A 14,569-nucleotide genomic window follows, 5' to 3' on the forward strand; every position below is an offset into this window, starting at 1 on the left:
TATTAAATTTGGATCCGTTCGATTTTATTTATCATCGCTAACAGGAACTTCCTCTGTATATTTATTATTTATTTATCCATAACAATAGGGTAGAACCGTTGTTATCATTAATTAATAAATAATTAGAATATTTTATTTTCTCTCTTTAATTAGCAAATTTGCTTATGTATTCAGCCTTTCGGCTGAGTCTCTGATTTCTGAGATCTAAAGACAATATTCTATGTCCTTTAGCTGCATAAATAAAATACATTTTAATCTGTCTGAATATGCATTGAATTAAGAATGACCATTTTTTTTGTCTTATTTGCTGCAATATATATATATATATATATGTATGAAAAAATCTCAAAACAAAACCTAAAATTTTCAAATTTTACAAAATAAAATTTAAACTTTGTTTTTTTATCAAATAAAATCTTAACTTTATTTATCAGTAAAAAATAAAGTTAAATTTTATAATTTTTGTCATTTTAAATTTATCATTTATCTCACGTTTGAGTTTATTTGACTGAACAATGAAATTGATATTTTATTTGATAAAAAAGAAAGTTTATGTTTTATTTAGTGAAAATTAAAAAATTCAGTATTATTTTGAGATTTGGAGAGAGATATTATTTTTTATTATTTTTTGTTTGACGTGCTCATTAATCTTTTCACACATACATTTAAAGATAAGTTTTGATAGTTACACTTCACCACCAATAATTTTATCATATTTATTTTTATCGCAGATTGGAATTATAACAAAAATTTTAAATGAAAATCTTCATTTATATTTGTAAGATATCAACATTAAATAAAATATTTAACCAAAAAACATTAAATAAAATATACAGAATTTATATTATTACACATCCGTGAGTCCAATATTGTGCCTAGGTGCTGGCTTTAGGGCAGGAAAAAAAGGAACGTAGTTTCCGTTAAAAAACCTATAAAAAAACATACTTATATTTAAAATTATCTATATATTTTAAGAAAATATTATACTATATGGTATAATACAATACAAGAATAATGGAAAATAGTTTACCAAAAAAAAAAGAATAATGGAAAATAAAATTTTCTATATAAAGTTTAAAGGCCTGTTTTGCTTGGACAAATATAAAGGCCCGGCCCAAAAAATTCGATCTTATGCAATTAACCATAATCGTTCGCCACGTGGCTTAATATGATTCGTTAAACTATGTGTCAGACCCAAAAGCGTTGACCATCGAATACAGGGATTTTCTCTCAGTTGAATTCGAAGCCATCCCACCGCTTTCGGAGGTGTTCCGTTTATCTCTCTACCTCCACCGCTCGTGAGTCAACTCCTCTCATTCGATCTGATTCTCCTCCCCTTTTTTTTTTAATCTCTTTTGATTTTACATTGTTTTCTCTGTTTTCGTGGTTTCTCCTGCGGAATTTGTGAGTTTTTCTCAGTTTCAAATTTTTTGTTTGGAGCTGAATCGGTTCTGTGTTGCTTGATCTGTGTTTCTCTTGTTGATTTGTAACGAAAAGTTATTTTTTCGGTTTGGATCAGAGATTTTTGTGGTAGATCTGGATTTAGATTGCATTCTAATGCCGCGTGAGAGTCAAATTCAGTTTTCATTGTTCAGGTAGGGTTTAGGTTTTTTTTTTTGTTAAAGAGGTAGGGTTTAGGTTTCCAAGCCCGAGTAGGATTTAGGATTTTAGTTCGTTTTTATCATTTCGGTTCGTGATTTAGGATTTTTTTTTGTTGTTGTTTTGATTTCGATTTTGGTTTTCATGTGGCGGAGATTGGTGCGTGGTGTTTGGATTTGTTCGATTTCCTTGTGATTTCGAAGTGGGTTGACCGTATACTGTCTTTGATCTTTGTATTTGTTTTATGTCTGATTCCGAAGGATTTATGTCTTGTATTGGCATTCATGGGCTCATGGAAGAAAAACATCTGTAGTTGATCTGTTTCATCGTCTGTTGTTTGTTTGTTTGTGTGAGCTATGAAGTGAAATTACGTTGTAGGATTCCTCAAAGTTGTTCGATGACTCCTTTCATGAATTGCATTCTTTTATGTGCAGATGGAAGGTTGTAAGCTTGTTTCTTTTCTGAATTCGCAGTTTGATTTAGCGATTTCTGTATCAAAATGCTGACCCTTTTAGCTCCCGGTTCATCGAAGTTGACGTGATACTGCTTTTGAAATATGCAGAAGCAAATCTTCTTGGTAGAACCTATTTCATAGTACAACAATGGGAGGAGGATTCAGAGTTTTGCATCTGGTCAGGCCATTCCTTGCCTTTCTACCTGAGGTCCAGAGTGCTGACAGGAAGGTACCTTTCAGAGAGAAGGTCATCTACACTGTGATCTCTCTTTTCATTTTCCTCGTCTGCAGTCAGCTTCCTCTGTATGGAATTCACTCTACCACGGGTGCGGACCCATTCTACTGGATGCGTGTCATTCTCGCATCGAACCGTGGGACCGTCATGGAGCTCGGTATTACTCCTATTGTCACCTCTGGACTGGTGATGCAACTCTTGGCTGGGTCAAAGATCATCGAGGTTGACAACAATGTCCGTGAGGATCGTGCCCTCTTGTAAGTAATGAAGTTGCAAATGTTCAATTTGACAATGCAAACCCCATTGAAATTACTTCCTCACCCAAATTGTTGCGTTTTGTTTTGTAGGAATGGTGCCCAGAAACTGCTTGGCATTCTCATAGCCATTGGTGAGGCTGTTGCATATGTTCTTTCTGGAATGTATGGTCCAGTTGGCCAACTCGGTGTTGGAAATGCCTTCCTCATCATCCTTCAGCTTTTCTTCGCCGGAATCATTGTTATCTGCCTTGACGAGCTTCTTCAGAAGGGTTATGGTCTCGGCTCTGGAATATCCCTTTTCATAGCAACCAATATCTGGTAAGTTAATCGCGTTTTCCACATTAAAGATTTATTTTTCTGTAGCAGTTAACATTTTACGGCTTTCTTACACTGTGAATTGATTGCGACACAGTGAAAGCATAATCTGGAAAGCATTCAGCCCCACGACCATCAACACTGGGCGTGGAGCCGAGTTTGAGGGAGCTGTTATCGCATTGTTCCACATGCTGATAACTAAGTCCAACAAGGTTGCTGCCCTTCGTCAGGCTTTCTACCGACAAAACCTTCCAAACGTTACCAACTTGCTCTCGACTGTATTGGTCTTCCTGATCGTGATCTACTTCCAAGGTTTCCGTGTCGTTTTGCCCGTGAGATCGAAGAATGCTCGTGGGCAACAGGGTTCTTACCCGATCAAGCTGTTCTACACGTCCAACATGCCTATCATCCTCCAATCTGCCCTCGTGTCAAACCTTTACTTCATCTCTCAGGTTTTTAACATTCTTCCCTCACCCACATGAATCTAAGTAGAGGTTCTGCTATAACAATGTCTTTGTCAACAGCTTCTCTACAGGAAATTCGGTGGAAACTTCTTTGTTAACCTGTTGGGAGTGTGGAAAGAATCCGAGTACAGCGGCCAGTCTATGCCAGTCGGTGGTCTCGCTTACTACATTACCGCCCCAGCAAGGTAATGCCATCTCCATCTCCTCTCTCCTCGTGTATCTCTGATATTGCGGTTTTTGCCCATAACCCGTTTTCTTTTCCTGATTTTACAGCTTGTCGGACATGGCAGCTCATCCCTTCCATGCTCTGTTCTACATCGTCTTCATGCTCACGGCCTGCGCTCTCTTCTCAAAGACTTGGATCGAAGTCTCGGGATCTTCAGCCAGAGACGTAGCTAAGCAACTCAAGGTATGTTTAAAAGATCTAAACACTAGGGATGACGGATGAGCATTCGGTTCGGTTATGCATAACCGGAACTGAATAACAAATGACCACAACCAAACCGAATTTGATATAAAAACTTGATGGGTACCGACCTAAACTGAATATAAAAAAAAAACTGAAAATTTCTTTTAAAATGAGCATTTTTTTATAGTTAAAAACCAAAACGGAACCAAAACCAAACCAAACCGAATGGATATAGGTATTATAAAACCGGAAACCGAGACGTCTAACTAGCACTAACTAAACACATCTTTCTTTCTCTGGGAGGAAACCCTGATTCTGAAACTCTTGTGTCTATCTTTTAACGTGAAGGAGCAACAAATGGTGATGCCTGGACACAGAGACTCGAACCTGCAGAAAGAGCTGAACCGTTACATCCCGACGGCGGCTGCATTCGGGGGAATGTGTATCGGAGCGCTGACCGTTCTGGCCGATTTCATGGGAGCGATCGGCTCGGGGACCGGGATCTTGCTGGCCGTGACCATCATCTACCAGTACTTCGAGACGTTCGAGAAGGAGAAAGCCAGTGAACTCGGCTTCTTCGGGTTCTAGGGTGGATTTTTTTTTTTTTTTGGAGGGGTTTTATTAGAAGCTCTTTTTTTTTCGAATTTATTTGGTGAGACAAAAAAAAAGAGGGTTATGCTACACTTATAGACAGATTTATTTTATATGTATTGGTAGGAATCACTCTTGAAGCAATAAAGTTTTATATAAATCCTATATATATAGTGTGTGTGTATATATAATGGTAAGTGTGTGTATATTTGTTGCGAACTCCTATGGAGGAGTGTATATTTTTTAAATTCCAAATGATTTTCATAATTCGACGAAATCTCTCTCATACACATACGATGAGGTAAAAGTAAAATCCCTAAATAAGAGAATATAGGTCTAGTTGATTAATTATATTCCATTGGAATGAAAAATATATAATAGATTGAAAATGTTCAGTGCATATAGTTTGTTATAATTTTAAACCCAAACTATTGTTTTATATTAATCAATTAAACTATGTTTATCTTATGGTTAATTATCCTAAAAAATATACTTATTATAAATGTATCGTTTAATTAAAAAAAACATTTAAATGGAAATAATTGTGATTTTATTGTATCTAAAAATATATTCCGATAACCTTATTTGTGAGTTCGTTAAAAATGAAATAACATTTTTTTTTAAATGATAACATGATTTTAAATGAATCTTTACGAATAAAATTTAATAAATATTGGTTGTTTATATTATACAATTTTCATTTTCTTAAAGTTAAGTGAACAATCATTTGGATTATTGATTAAATAAATGCAATTGTTCAACTTTAATTTTAGTAATACTCTTCTTTTGCAACTTATAATCACTGATTTTCGGGAAAATGATATTTTCCTCCATGAATTTAATCAAATGTAACATTTTCGTATACATATTTTTAATTTGACAAAAAACTACATTTGAATTTAAAATTTTCCAAATGTTTACACGAATTGTTAAAAATTAAAAATAATTACATACATAATCATCATTTTCGTTAAAATTTTTTAGATTCTTTTAACTAATGTATTAGTTAAGTAATTAATATAATTACCATATATTTTACTGTATTAGTTAATAGAATCCAAAAATTTTTAACGAAAATGATAATTAGATATATAATTACCGTTAATTTTAACTATTTGTATACAGCGTTTGAAGAACTTTTTTGTCAAATTAAAAATACTTAAGTTATATTTGACTACGTCGGAAAAATACTGTGCGACCCTTTTGTAAACGTGAGAATTATAACCAGCATCGTGAAACGTGAAGGAGTCCGGTTCAGATAAACCGGTTCGACTATCGATCGGTTTAACTCCGGTTATAGAAGCCGTCGGTACAACATCAGTCTCAAGACAACCGCGTAGGGCTTTTGTGGATTCCTCTCTCTCTCTCTCTCTCTCTCTCTCTCTCTCTCCTCTCTCTCGCTCTCGCTCGCTCGCTCTCGTCTTGTTCTGAAACTTTTGTGTCGGAGCTAGTTACGGCGGCGAGGACCAAATGCCTCGCACCACCACTATCGAGGCGCCCGGTTGTCCGCCTCTCCGTGCTCTCACCTTTGACTCTCTCGGCCTTATCAAAGGTCTCTCTCTCTCTCTCTGGGCAGAATCTCGTGTTACTGGTCGATTTTGAGTACCATATAGCAGTTCTTGAATTGGGATTTTCCCTGTTTTCCACTTCGATGTCGCAGTGATTGAAGCTCGTGGTAAGGAGAGAGGGCTTGCGACTGTTGTCGATAGATGGGGTGAACCGGATTCTTCTAGATGTGTTCTTGCCGCTTCCATGAACGACCGACACAGAGATCCGGTAAAGTTCCGATTTTTATCTATGTCCGAATCTCGTTCTGCCGGAAAATTAGTTTGAGCTTGTTTTCTTTATTGGGGTAATACGCTCTAGCTGTTTAGCTTCGTTTGCTCTGAAGGGCTTCAACTCATTGTTCTTGGTCCTGGAGAATGATTATAGTTGCAGCGGGTAGAAATCTGTTGATGCTAATGGCTGGCTACTGGTAACTGTTTAATTACTTGGCATTGTGACCCATCTGTATGAAGAGCTCATAAATTGAATGTGAATTCGTTAATTGCAGTTGATAACACATTGGCATATGCATTCATTTTCTTGACAACTAATATTTTTCTAGTTTTCTTTAATGATTTGAAGTGGTGGAAACTCTTATTCTGCGTGATATTTGAAGTCTCTGTATGGAAGTTTGGTGTGATGTATGTAGCTAATGGAGGGTTGATTGATTTTCCTCCTTGAGTCTCTTCTTATTCATCCGTGCTATGGAATAGTTTTGCTTATATTGCATGGATGGGACTAATTGTATTGTCCAAAGTACTTCTATAACATTATCTTTCATAATTAGTTGTGAAATTTTCTTTGTGATCAACACAGCCATGCGAAAAAAGGTTCATTTGGAATCACATCTTCATGTCATGTTTGCTCATACATGGCCCTTTTAGCATTTTTCTTGTTTCTCTTCTCTAAACTCGGCTTTTGTCCCTTTTCTTCTGATTTCAGCTACTGGCAGTTGCAAGAAAAAATGGTTCTGTAAGTATTTTTCTTTCTAAGTTGTGGTTTTTTCTCCATGGAGAAGTTAACATTAACTAACGGTATTGCCCGTTTTAATGTTTTTCTATAGATTGAGGTTCTTAATCCTCTTAATGGCAATCTTCACTTTACATTCTCTGTGGCTGGTGATGATGGCTGCCAAGCTGAGGATGATGAAGTTACTGGTTTGCATCTATTCAGAAAACAAAACCCGGATCATGAAAATAGGTATCATCATATCATGTCATTGACATTCTTCACAAGTTGAATCATGCCATCAGTGAAATTTTATGCAATCCTTTTCAAGCTGTATGTGTTCATCAGTAACATGTCACAATCTAATATCTTCTTTTTAGGACATGTACGTTGCTTACATGCAAGAAAAAGGGAGATGTGAGCCTCAGATCAATCAGTTTTCCGGATGGACAAAAAGATTCTCTGGATATATCTTCTGCAAAAACCTGGAAAGCATGTGGATCGGGTGATTTATTGTTCGCTAAAGTGGATGGAAGTGAAAACTTCGCCTTATCCGGAGGGTCGGTGATGGAAAAAGTTCATTGATTTGCTCAATTCAAGAATTAACATACAATTCCTGCAGTGATTCGCTTCCATACTTGTTACAAAAGTGTTATCTTGAATGTCCAGGAAAAGGGTTGAAGTCAATATATGGGATCTTGATAAGTGTGCTAAGATATGGAATGCAAAATCTGTGAGTTGCTTTCTCATCCTATCTCTGTAAAGCCTCTTCCTTTCATCAAAATATCAGCTCTTTATGCATATGATCTCTGTAAAGCCTCATCCTTTTATCAAAATATTAGCTCTTTATGCATATGATCTAACCGAATTTTAATGGGCAGCCTGCTAAGGACAGCCTCGGGATCTTCACCCCGACTTGGTTTACATCTGCCGCATTCTTGAGTGATGACAATCACCGTAAATTCGTCGCTGGAACCAACAGTCACCAGGTCAAAATTCGAAAGAGACCCTTTTCTACTTGTGGGATTTACTGCAAAGATACAGAATTTCCTTCACTTAGTCTGTTTGTATTGATGATTTTCCTTTAAAACAGGTTCGTGTGTATGACATTTCTGCACAGCGCAGACCAGTGTTGTCTTTTGATTTCCGTGAAACGGCCATCAAATCAGTTGCTGAAGACACAGATGGGAATACTATTTATGTGGGGAATGGTTCAGGCGACCTCGCCTCTTTTGATATACGCACCGGTACGTTTACTGTCCGCGAGTTCTCCGTAGTTTGATCACTAAAAGATCGAAACTCGGAAAGGTTTATATGCTTCAAATTGAGGTTTAATAGACACCGATATCGAGTAATCTAACCGTTGAGCTAATCAACATACCCGTTAGGTTTGGCACGGGTTGAGTATCCGTCCGAGTTTTTTTAGTGTACCCGACCTCGGTCTTGCAGGCTCGGGTTTCTTGGTAGGATTAGCGGTGTGGTCAAGCCTTTTTTTTCTTTTCTAAATAAGCTTCTCATAGAGGAAAACCCTAAACCTTCTCTGGCCTCTATCAGTCACGACAGTGCGGCCTCTCTTGCCCTCAATCCTCTCGTGTCGGGTTACCCGCGAGTACGGGTAATCATCTGCCAAAACCCGAACCCAGAGGTCGTTTTCTCGCCTTGTGAGACCCGTCCTCCTCCCGAATTTCGGGTACTCTACTCGTGTGTCGTGTCGGGTAGTCAAAAGTTTTGGATCAGGTGAGATTCTGAGTGGTGAAAGTATGATATGATGAAACAGGAAAGATGATGGGATGCTTTGTGGGGAAGTGCTCAGGGAGCATAAGATCCATAGTTAGGCATCCACTTCATCATGTTATAGCATCTTGTGGTAAGTTTAAATAATAATAATAATCTTTATATATACATATATCTATATATATATATGTATATATTTATGACAAAAGTCTGTCTTTGGTCGGAATAATTCAGGATTAGATAGATATGTGCGAGTATGGGATGTAAAGACACGACAACTCCTTTCCTCGGTAACGACTGTTTTCTTCTTCCATGAAAACCCTAAACCCTTTTATTTATCGTTTTTTTTTGTTTGATCAAATCTTAAGGAACGTTGATTGTTGTATTTGCAGGTTTTCTTGAAGCAGCATCTTACGGGTCTCGTTTTCGACTCGGGATTCAACGGCAAAGGTTAGTTAGTTTACCTCGTGGTTGCGGGTTTGTTAAAAGTTTTCGGGTAGTGTTTCATTATATACACCGTAACTATCCGACCACGGCCCGTGCGGCGAATAACCAGACTCGGCTGAAGGGAACGGCACTGAGGATGCGGAAGAAGAGGAGACGGAGAAGAACGGAAACAACGACGGGAGCGAAGACGAGACGGAGATAGCTTCTGGAAAGAGGAAGACGTCGAAGAAAGCGAAACGGAACAGACATAGTGTTGAGGAATCCGACCAGGACGACAACAACAATAAGATGAAGATGATGATGATGAAGAAGAAGACGAAGAGCAAAAAGGCCAAACACGGCCGAGATTTAGATTGAGCTAACAAGAACCATAGCCGCCATTTTTTTACGTATACGCCATTAACACAAGAAAACAAATTCATTAGATTTTCAAGAAAAGCATGATAATGGTCTTATGAATTTTCAAGGATTTAATTCAAAATTGAAATGAAAAGAGAAAAAGAATTTATACCATCAATCCCAAATGAATTTGGGTTAAGTCCAGAAACGATTCTGAATAAATTTGGTATAGATCTAAAACCGTAATGAATTAAAAAAAAAAGAGAATTTATATAATCGGTTCTAAATAAATTAGGGATTAAAACAATATTGTTGATTAATGTTTTACCCATTTTAATATGTTGATCTCATTCCAATCACTTTTTTTTCTCTTTTTCCCACATATTCTCTTGTAACTTTTCAAAGTCTCGAGAGAATTTAATCAAAATGAAATCGAGAAAATTGAAGTTCGAAACAAGAACATGCCTGTTTCTCGTAGTTCTTTTTTTTGAGAAGTTAGATGAATCGAACCTTAAACCATGTCGTCGTTTCGATGTCGAAGCTACAAACAAACCGTCTGTCATCAGGGGCAGACGTTTTTCCGAGGAACAAAACCGCTGCGAAAACTTCCCTCGGCTACTCCGTTTTTGTTGTCTGCCCGCTCAAGCCGGAAGTTGAAGTTTGGTGTTGTTCTTCCAACTAAACACGAAAAACGAGATCCGAGATTAGATGACACATTCATTCAATCACCAATGCTAAAAGAAGAAGTGATTCTAGTGTGGGGAGTGTCTGGTTTTTCACCTGATGTAATAGTAGTAGAAGAAATCGGCGTAGATAGCTGTTTGGATGACGCCCGATACACACGCTGGCAAAACGATATACGGTATTGACAATGGAGTTTTCACCGGTTACAACCCCACGAAATTAAAAAGAAATGTTAAAGTTTTGAAGAAGAGAGGTTTACCGATCCATCGAGTGAAGTATACTTCTGTGAAGTAGCGGTAGATCCAGTTGAGAATATATAAAGCACGATACGCTCTGCATGTCAAATACCAGAAGAAGAAAAAAAGTTTGTAACTTGTCTGTGGCTTATTTATCAGGATGTGGAAATGTGTATTGAAAACTAAACACTAAGCAAACTCGTGACCGGTCAGATTCAACGAAAACCCGACAATCAGATTAAAGGGAATACAGAAAAACGGAAGAGAAGTGTTGAAAACTGAGAAAAAGGAAAGACAATTGAAAGGACAGAAGTGAGTGGTGATGATCAATTTTAAAGCAAGCATCTGTATTGTGGAAGGCATGGCATGGCAAAGAAGAAAATGCTGTTCTAACCAAATCAGGAGATAAAAAGACACATTGAATCGACCATCTTTTAGTTAATTGGCACTGTTGTCATATCCTACGACCGAGCGTGCCCAAATATCGAACCTAACTAGTCAAAACCAATGGATCTAGAAATACATACCCGAGGAAGAAAACATATTGCCCAGTCAAATTGTCCACATTCCCACTTCTTTGTAGCAGAACCAGCTGGGGAAGAATTGCAACCGCCTCCAGGTATATCGAAAAGGCCCAGAACACCTGGAAGAATTCACTTCAAAATGTTAGCATATTGATTGCATCTTGTAGGTCCAGGTATCAAGATAGAGAAGCCATGCTGCAAATTACTAGTAAGTTTTAAAGACAAGAAAAGTGGAAAAGGTTCCAAGGAGCATAAATGTAAAGGATACAAATGTAATGGACTTCCAGCTACAAAATCACGATGAAGATGACGAAGAGATCAAACACTGAAGCAAATGAACAACTTGAAGCTATATTAATGAAAAAGTTGAAAAAAAAGTATACTTGAGTAAACGATGACATAAAAATCCATGAAAACCTTATGATGCAAGCCACTTGATGGCAGCAGCTTCGGCAGACAGAAGCAGCCAAAAACTCTACATCTAAACTGATTTAGCAGTATGAACACCAGCCACAACGTCTTATATTGAAGCTCACTTCATATTGAAAAGGAACAGCTGGAATTATGACTTTGGAGATGAATAAATGGGGGCAGAAACTTCTTTTGAATCAACCAAAGTCCAACAAGGGAAAAGTCCCTGGTCCCTCGGCTATGCCAACACAAATCCCTTAGAAATTCTATGATGATCCCTATACCCTTCTTATTCCTGTAACTAAACCCAACAACAAGAAATAGGAAAAGGAAACTAATGATAACAGAATCACAAACATAAATCAAGAACTAAAATCAAACCCAATCACCTAAAAGACTTGATCAATCACGGATTTGCTAATACGCTTACCAGTCCCCTAAATTATTCCCTATCACATACAAACATACCTCTTGAAAGGTGAATTTCTCATTCAGAAGAAGTGCCAAACCAAAACATGCTAACACGACGAATTGATGACGAAATGTGTCCAGGTCTTTATCGTATGACCGGCGGACGACTGGATGCCTACGCATGCACCAAACGATCGCCAAAGAGCTGACAATGAAGACGATCTTCATCACGCTGTTGTACAGTGATATGTAGTCCGTGAACAGGTCCAAGTACCGAGCCAAGAACACAATTGCATATAGTTCCTGGGTCTTGAGCGAAATTCCTAAACAAACGCAAGGTCAACATAACCCTGATTCAAAAACTTCGAAAGAGACATCAAATCATTCATCTGTATTTTTCATTGAACACAACCTATCCTAGAAGACGGCTATTCAGAAAGTCAAATGAGTCAATCCAAAAGTTTCGGATTCCACGATTCTGCAACACAATTCCGTCACTCGCCAACACATTTCCAATTCAAGATTATACGATAGATAGCGATTTCACCCCTGTTTGGCTTGGAATTACAAGTTTCCGACTCAAATTCGACCTTTGAACCGATTACAAATGGGCAACAGTAGTCAAACATGACTAGATTTGGATGCTCTGAAAATGACGGAAGATACAAAAACTATCATTTGACGTAGCTAGTCAACACAGAGATTCGACCACGAACGATCTCCTACTATTCATCTACCGAAGAAGAATCAATCCGAAACCAAAATGCAAAATCTAAGCAGTAATTCCTAACCAAATCTGTCTAAATTGCTCGGGAAAATGCGAGAAAAATCATCGACCAAAAGCGAGAGAACCCGAGCTAAAACGAGAACCACTCACCCGCGCAGGATTTGGTAGCATAGATTTTGAGGAGAAGGATCAATATACTGATCAAGTGAGTCATATCACCAGCGAATCTGAAGATATTCATGGTTGACCAGAAACCGAAGACGAGAGATTCAACGCACACAAATTTTCCAGGAATCCAAACAAAGCAGGAAAAAGAAACGGAAAATTTTCTTCTCGCCTCGAATCTCTAGATTCTCGAGAGAGAAAGTGAAGGAGAACAAAAGGAAATTTTTTTCAATATAATTGTTTTTTGAAGCTTAGAGCAAAAAAAAAAAAAAAAAAAAAATTACACAAGAATGCACGTTTCATGTTTTCCCCACCCCCACAATAACAAAGGGAGGCGATGACGTGGCAGTCTGTCCTCTAAAATGCGCTCGGTATTATTTTTAATCCTTCAATAATTAAATATTGCCGCCTAAATAAATTTAATATTCTTGCTTAATCTCAAAACTAATCCAGTTTATGGTCCTGCTAAAAAAAATACACTAATTTATTTTATTTTTGTACTGAAAATTGATTTTCTTTTTTTAGAAAGTTATTTGAAACTAATAAATCAGAGGAAAATAAAGCTTTTCAATGTGGGGACGTGTAATTATCAGGTGTATCGCATTACATTAGATAGTGTGCACCAGCAAAAAACGGTGGGCCTACTGTACATAATATATTGACACGTGTCATTTTAGTGATGATTTGTCAACGTCAAACGGCATCGTGGACTTGGAGGATATACTTTTATTCAATTTCCACGTGCTCTATAAATTTAAATAAAACGGTTAGAAGAAGGGAACTAGAAATGGACCGACATTTTCACGACCTGGTTATTGGACCATTATTGCATTTAGGCCTTTGATAAGTGTTATTGAATAAATTTATTTATGGGCTTTTTACTTATTTCGGCCTAATCATATGGGCTTTGTGGGCTTTACCCAATAACATATTTATTTTATTTTATAGTTCATTTTTTTTCAATTTGGTTCCATAGTGGTAATTGTGAGCTGTATTTTTGTTTATGTAAAAAAAAAAAAAAAAAAAGGATAACGAGCTATGCATGTATGCTGTAAACTAAGAATACAAATGCCCATAATTTTTGCATTAATAGTATAACTTAATTAATACCAATTTACATGTTTTTTTTATAATCCAAGTTACATGTTAGTATTAGGGTGTTGATACATGTGACCGGTTATTTAATTCGGTTTAGATATCATATATTTGGTTCGGTTTACGTTGGTTCTTGTCATTTACTTTGTTAGGCTTTCTTTTGTGAACATCATGTTTCATTATTTTTCGATTGTTTTTTTAGTAAAGACATGATAATTAATTTGTTTTGGAAATAAAAAAAATGGGTTTTCTATATTGTTGTCTGTTTTTTTATAAGTTAAGAACATCTAATTTGTTTTGAAAATAAATAAAAAATGATTTATTTTTCATTTTTTATTTTAATATAGTATTAGAATACAATAATAAAAAAATATTATAAAATTTAAATAAACCTAAAAATGGAGTGTGTGAGCAAGGCAAGATCTACTAGCCCTTGCTTCTACGTTCAAGAACGAATTTTCCTGTGGAGAATAAAAATAAAATAAATATATGAAAATGAAGTATGAACGTCGTGAAAATGCCACACGTTATATGAAATAATAACCATTTTATTCTAATTTTTGTTCTTATAATTAAATTTAGTCAACACACTATTCATTATTCTATAGTTTTCTTCATTATAAAACGAGGTCGGTCCAAGGTGCATTCATTGAACCATTAATAACCATACGCCATCGTAATATAATATTTAGAATTTGTTTTTTTTTTCACGAGACCAAAGACCAAATTAATATTGCCCCATGCTAAAGGGCAGGCAACGTTGGAGGTCGGAATTTATGTAATATTCTTTTTTTTTATGAAAATATATGTATATTTCAATTTTTCTCATAAAATATTGTAATATCTCTAAAAACAAAATCATTGTAAAATAATTGTGGATATTTTTTTTTCAAAATAACTATCCAATTCTCGTCTACTAACTTTTTTCATTATCATTTTGGACTACAATGCAAGTTATATATATATATATATATATATA

At 36.4% G+C, this 14,569-nt stretch overlaps 3 protein-coding genes across 5 annotated transcripts; 2 read left to right on the forward strand and 1 right to left on the reverse strand.

The window, feature by feature from the left end:
- Positions 1-1,193: 1,193 nt before the first annotated feature.
- Positions 1,194-4,495, forward strand: LOC104820610 (protein transport protein Sec61 subunit alpha-like). 2 transcript variants are annotated; one of them, XM_010551121.1, is made up of 7 exons: positions 1,194-1,298; positions 2,162-2,545; positions 2,636-2,863; positions 2,958-3,312; positions 3,385-3,509; positions 3,598-3,733; positions 4,082-4,495. In XM_010551121.1, exons 2-7 carry the CDS (start codon positions 2,202-2,204, stop codon positions 4,319-4,321), a joined length of 1,428 nt encoding a protein of 475 aa, XP_010549423.1. In that variant the 5' UTR covers positions 1,194-1,298; positions 2,162-2,201; the 3' UTR covers positions 4,322-4,495. The 2 variants fall into 2 exon arrangements, with proteins under 2 accessions (XP_010549423.1, XP_010549425.1); XM_010551123.2 differs by lacking the exon at positions 1,194-1,298 and adding an exon at positions 1,343-1,404.
- A 1,184-nt stretch (positions 4,496-5,679) lies between these two features.
- Positions 5,680-9,459, forward strand: LOC104820611 (WD repeat-containing protein 74). 2 transcript variants are annotated; one of them, XM_010551125.1, is made up of 12 exons: positions 5,680-5,876; positions 5,985-6,100; positions 6,812-6,841; positions 6,933-7,069; positions 7,198-7,377; positions 7,487-7,550; positions 7,699-7,806; positions 7,911-8,064; positions 8,595-8,684; positions 8,786-8,841; positions 8,944-9,001; positions 9,120-9,459. In XM_010551125.1, exons 1-12 carry the CDS (start codon positions 5,795-5,797, stop codon positions 9,353-9,355), a joined length of 1,311 nt encoding a protein of 436 aa, XP_010549427.1. In that variant the 5' UTR covers positions 5,680-5,794; the 3' UTR covers positions 9,356-9,459. The 2 variants fall into 2 exon arrangements, with proteins under 2 accessions (XP_010549427.1, XP_010549426.1); XM_010551124.2 differs by having other exon boundaries at positions 5,681-5,876; positions 9,108-9,459.
- A 225-nt stretch (positions 9,460-9,684) lies between these two features.
- Positions 9,685-12,744, reverse strand: LOC104820612 (ER lumen protein-retaining receptor A). Its single transcript, XM_010551126.2, has 6 exons — positions 12,481-12,744; positions 11,661-11,926; positions 10,785-10,900; positions 10,281-10,354; positions 10,118-10,181; positions 9,685-10,015 (listed from the first exon to the last, which is right to left on the reverse strand). Exons 1-6 carry the CDS (start codon positions 12,569-12,571, stop codon positions 9,979-9,981), a joined length of 648 nt encoding a protein of 215 aa, XP_010549428.1. The 5' UTR covers positions 12,572-12,744; the 3' UTR covers positions 9,685-9,978.
- Between the last annotated feature and the right edge of the window lie 1,825 nt (positions 12,745-14,569).

Source organism: Tarenaya hassleriana, unplaced genomic scaffold (assembly GCF_000463585.1).
Source record: "Tarenaya hassleriana unplaced genomic scaffold, ASM46358v1 Cleome31, whole genome shotgun sequence".
NCBI classification, from domain to species: Eukaryota; Viridiplantae; Streptophyta; class Magnoliopsida; order Brassicales; family Cleomaceae; genus Tarenaya; species Tarenaya hassleriana.

Excerpts from the sequence above, each read along its gene's own strand:
- LOC104820611 (XM_010551124.2), top strand. The coding sequence starts at position 5,795 with ATGCCTCGCACCACCACTATCGAGGCGCCCGGTTGTCCGCCTCTCCGT. Across the intron at positions 6,842-6,932 it reads TTGCAAGAAAAAATGGTTCT|ATTGAGGTTCTTAATCCTCT; the intron begins GTAAGTATTTTT and ends GTTTTTCTATAG. Across the intron at positions 7,807-7,910 it reads CTGGAACCAACAGTCACCAG|GTTCGTGTGTATGACATTTC; the intron begins GTCAAAATTCGA and ends CCTTTAAAACAG.
- LOC104820610 (XM_010551121.1), top strand. The coding sequence starts at position 2,202 with ATGGGAGGAGGATTCAGAGTTTTGCATCTGGTCAGGCCATTCCTTGCC. Across the intron at positions 2,546-2,635 it reads CGTGAGGATCGTGCCCTCTT|GAATGGTGCCCAGAAACTGC; the intron begins GTAAGTAATGAA and ends TTTGTTTTGTAG. Across the intron at positions 2,864-2,957 it reads TTCATAGCAACCAATATCTG|TGAAAGCATAATCTGGAAAG; the intron begins GTAAGTTAATCG and ends ATTGCGACACAG.
- LOC104820612 (XM_010551126.2), bottom strand. The coding sequence starts at position 12,571 with ATGAATATCTTCAGATTCGCTGGTGATATGACTCACTTGATCAGTATA. Across the intron at positions 10,901-11,660 it reads AGAAATTCACCTTTCAAGAG|GTGTTCTGGGCCTTTTCGAT; the intron begins GTATGTTTGTAT and ends GAATTCTTCCAG. Across the intron at positions 10,182-10,280 it reads ATACTTCACTCGATGGATCG|CGTGTGTATCGGGCGTCATC; the intron begins GTAAACCTCTCT and ends TCGTTTTGCCAG.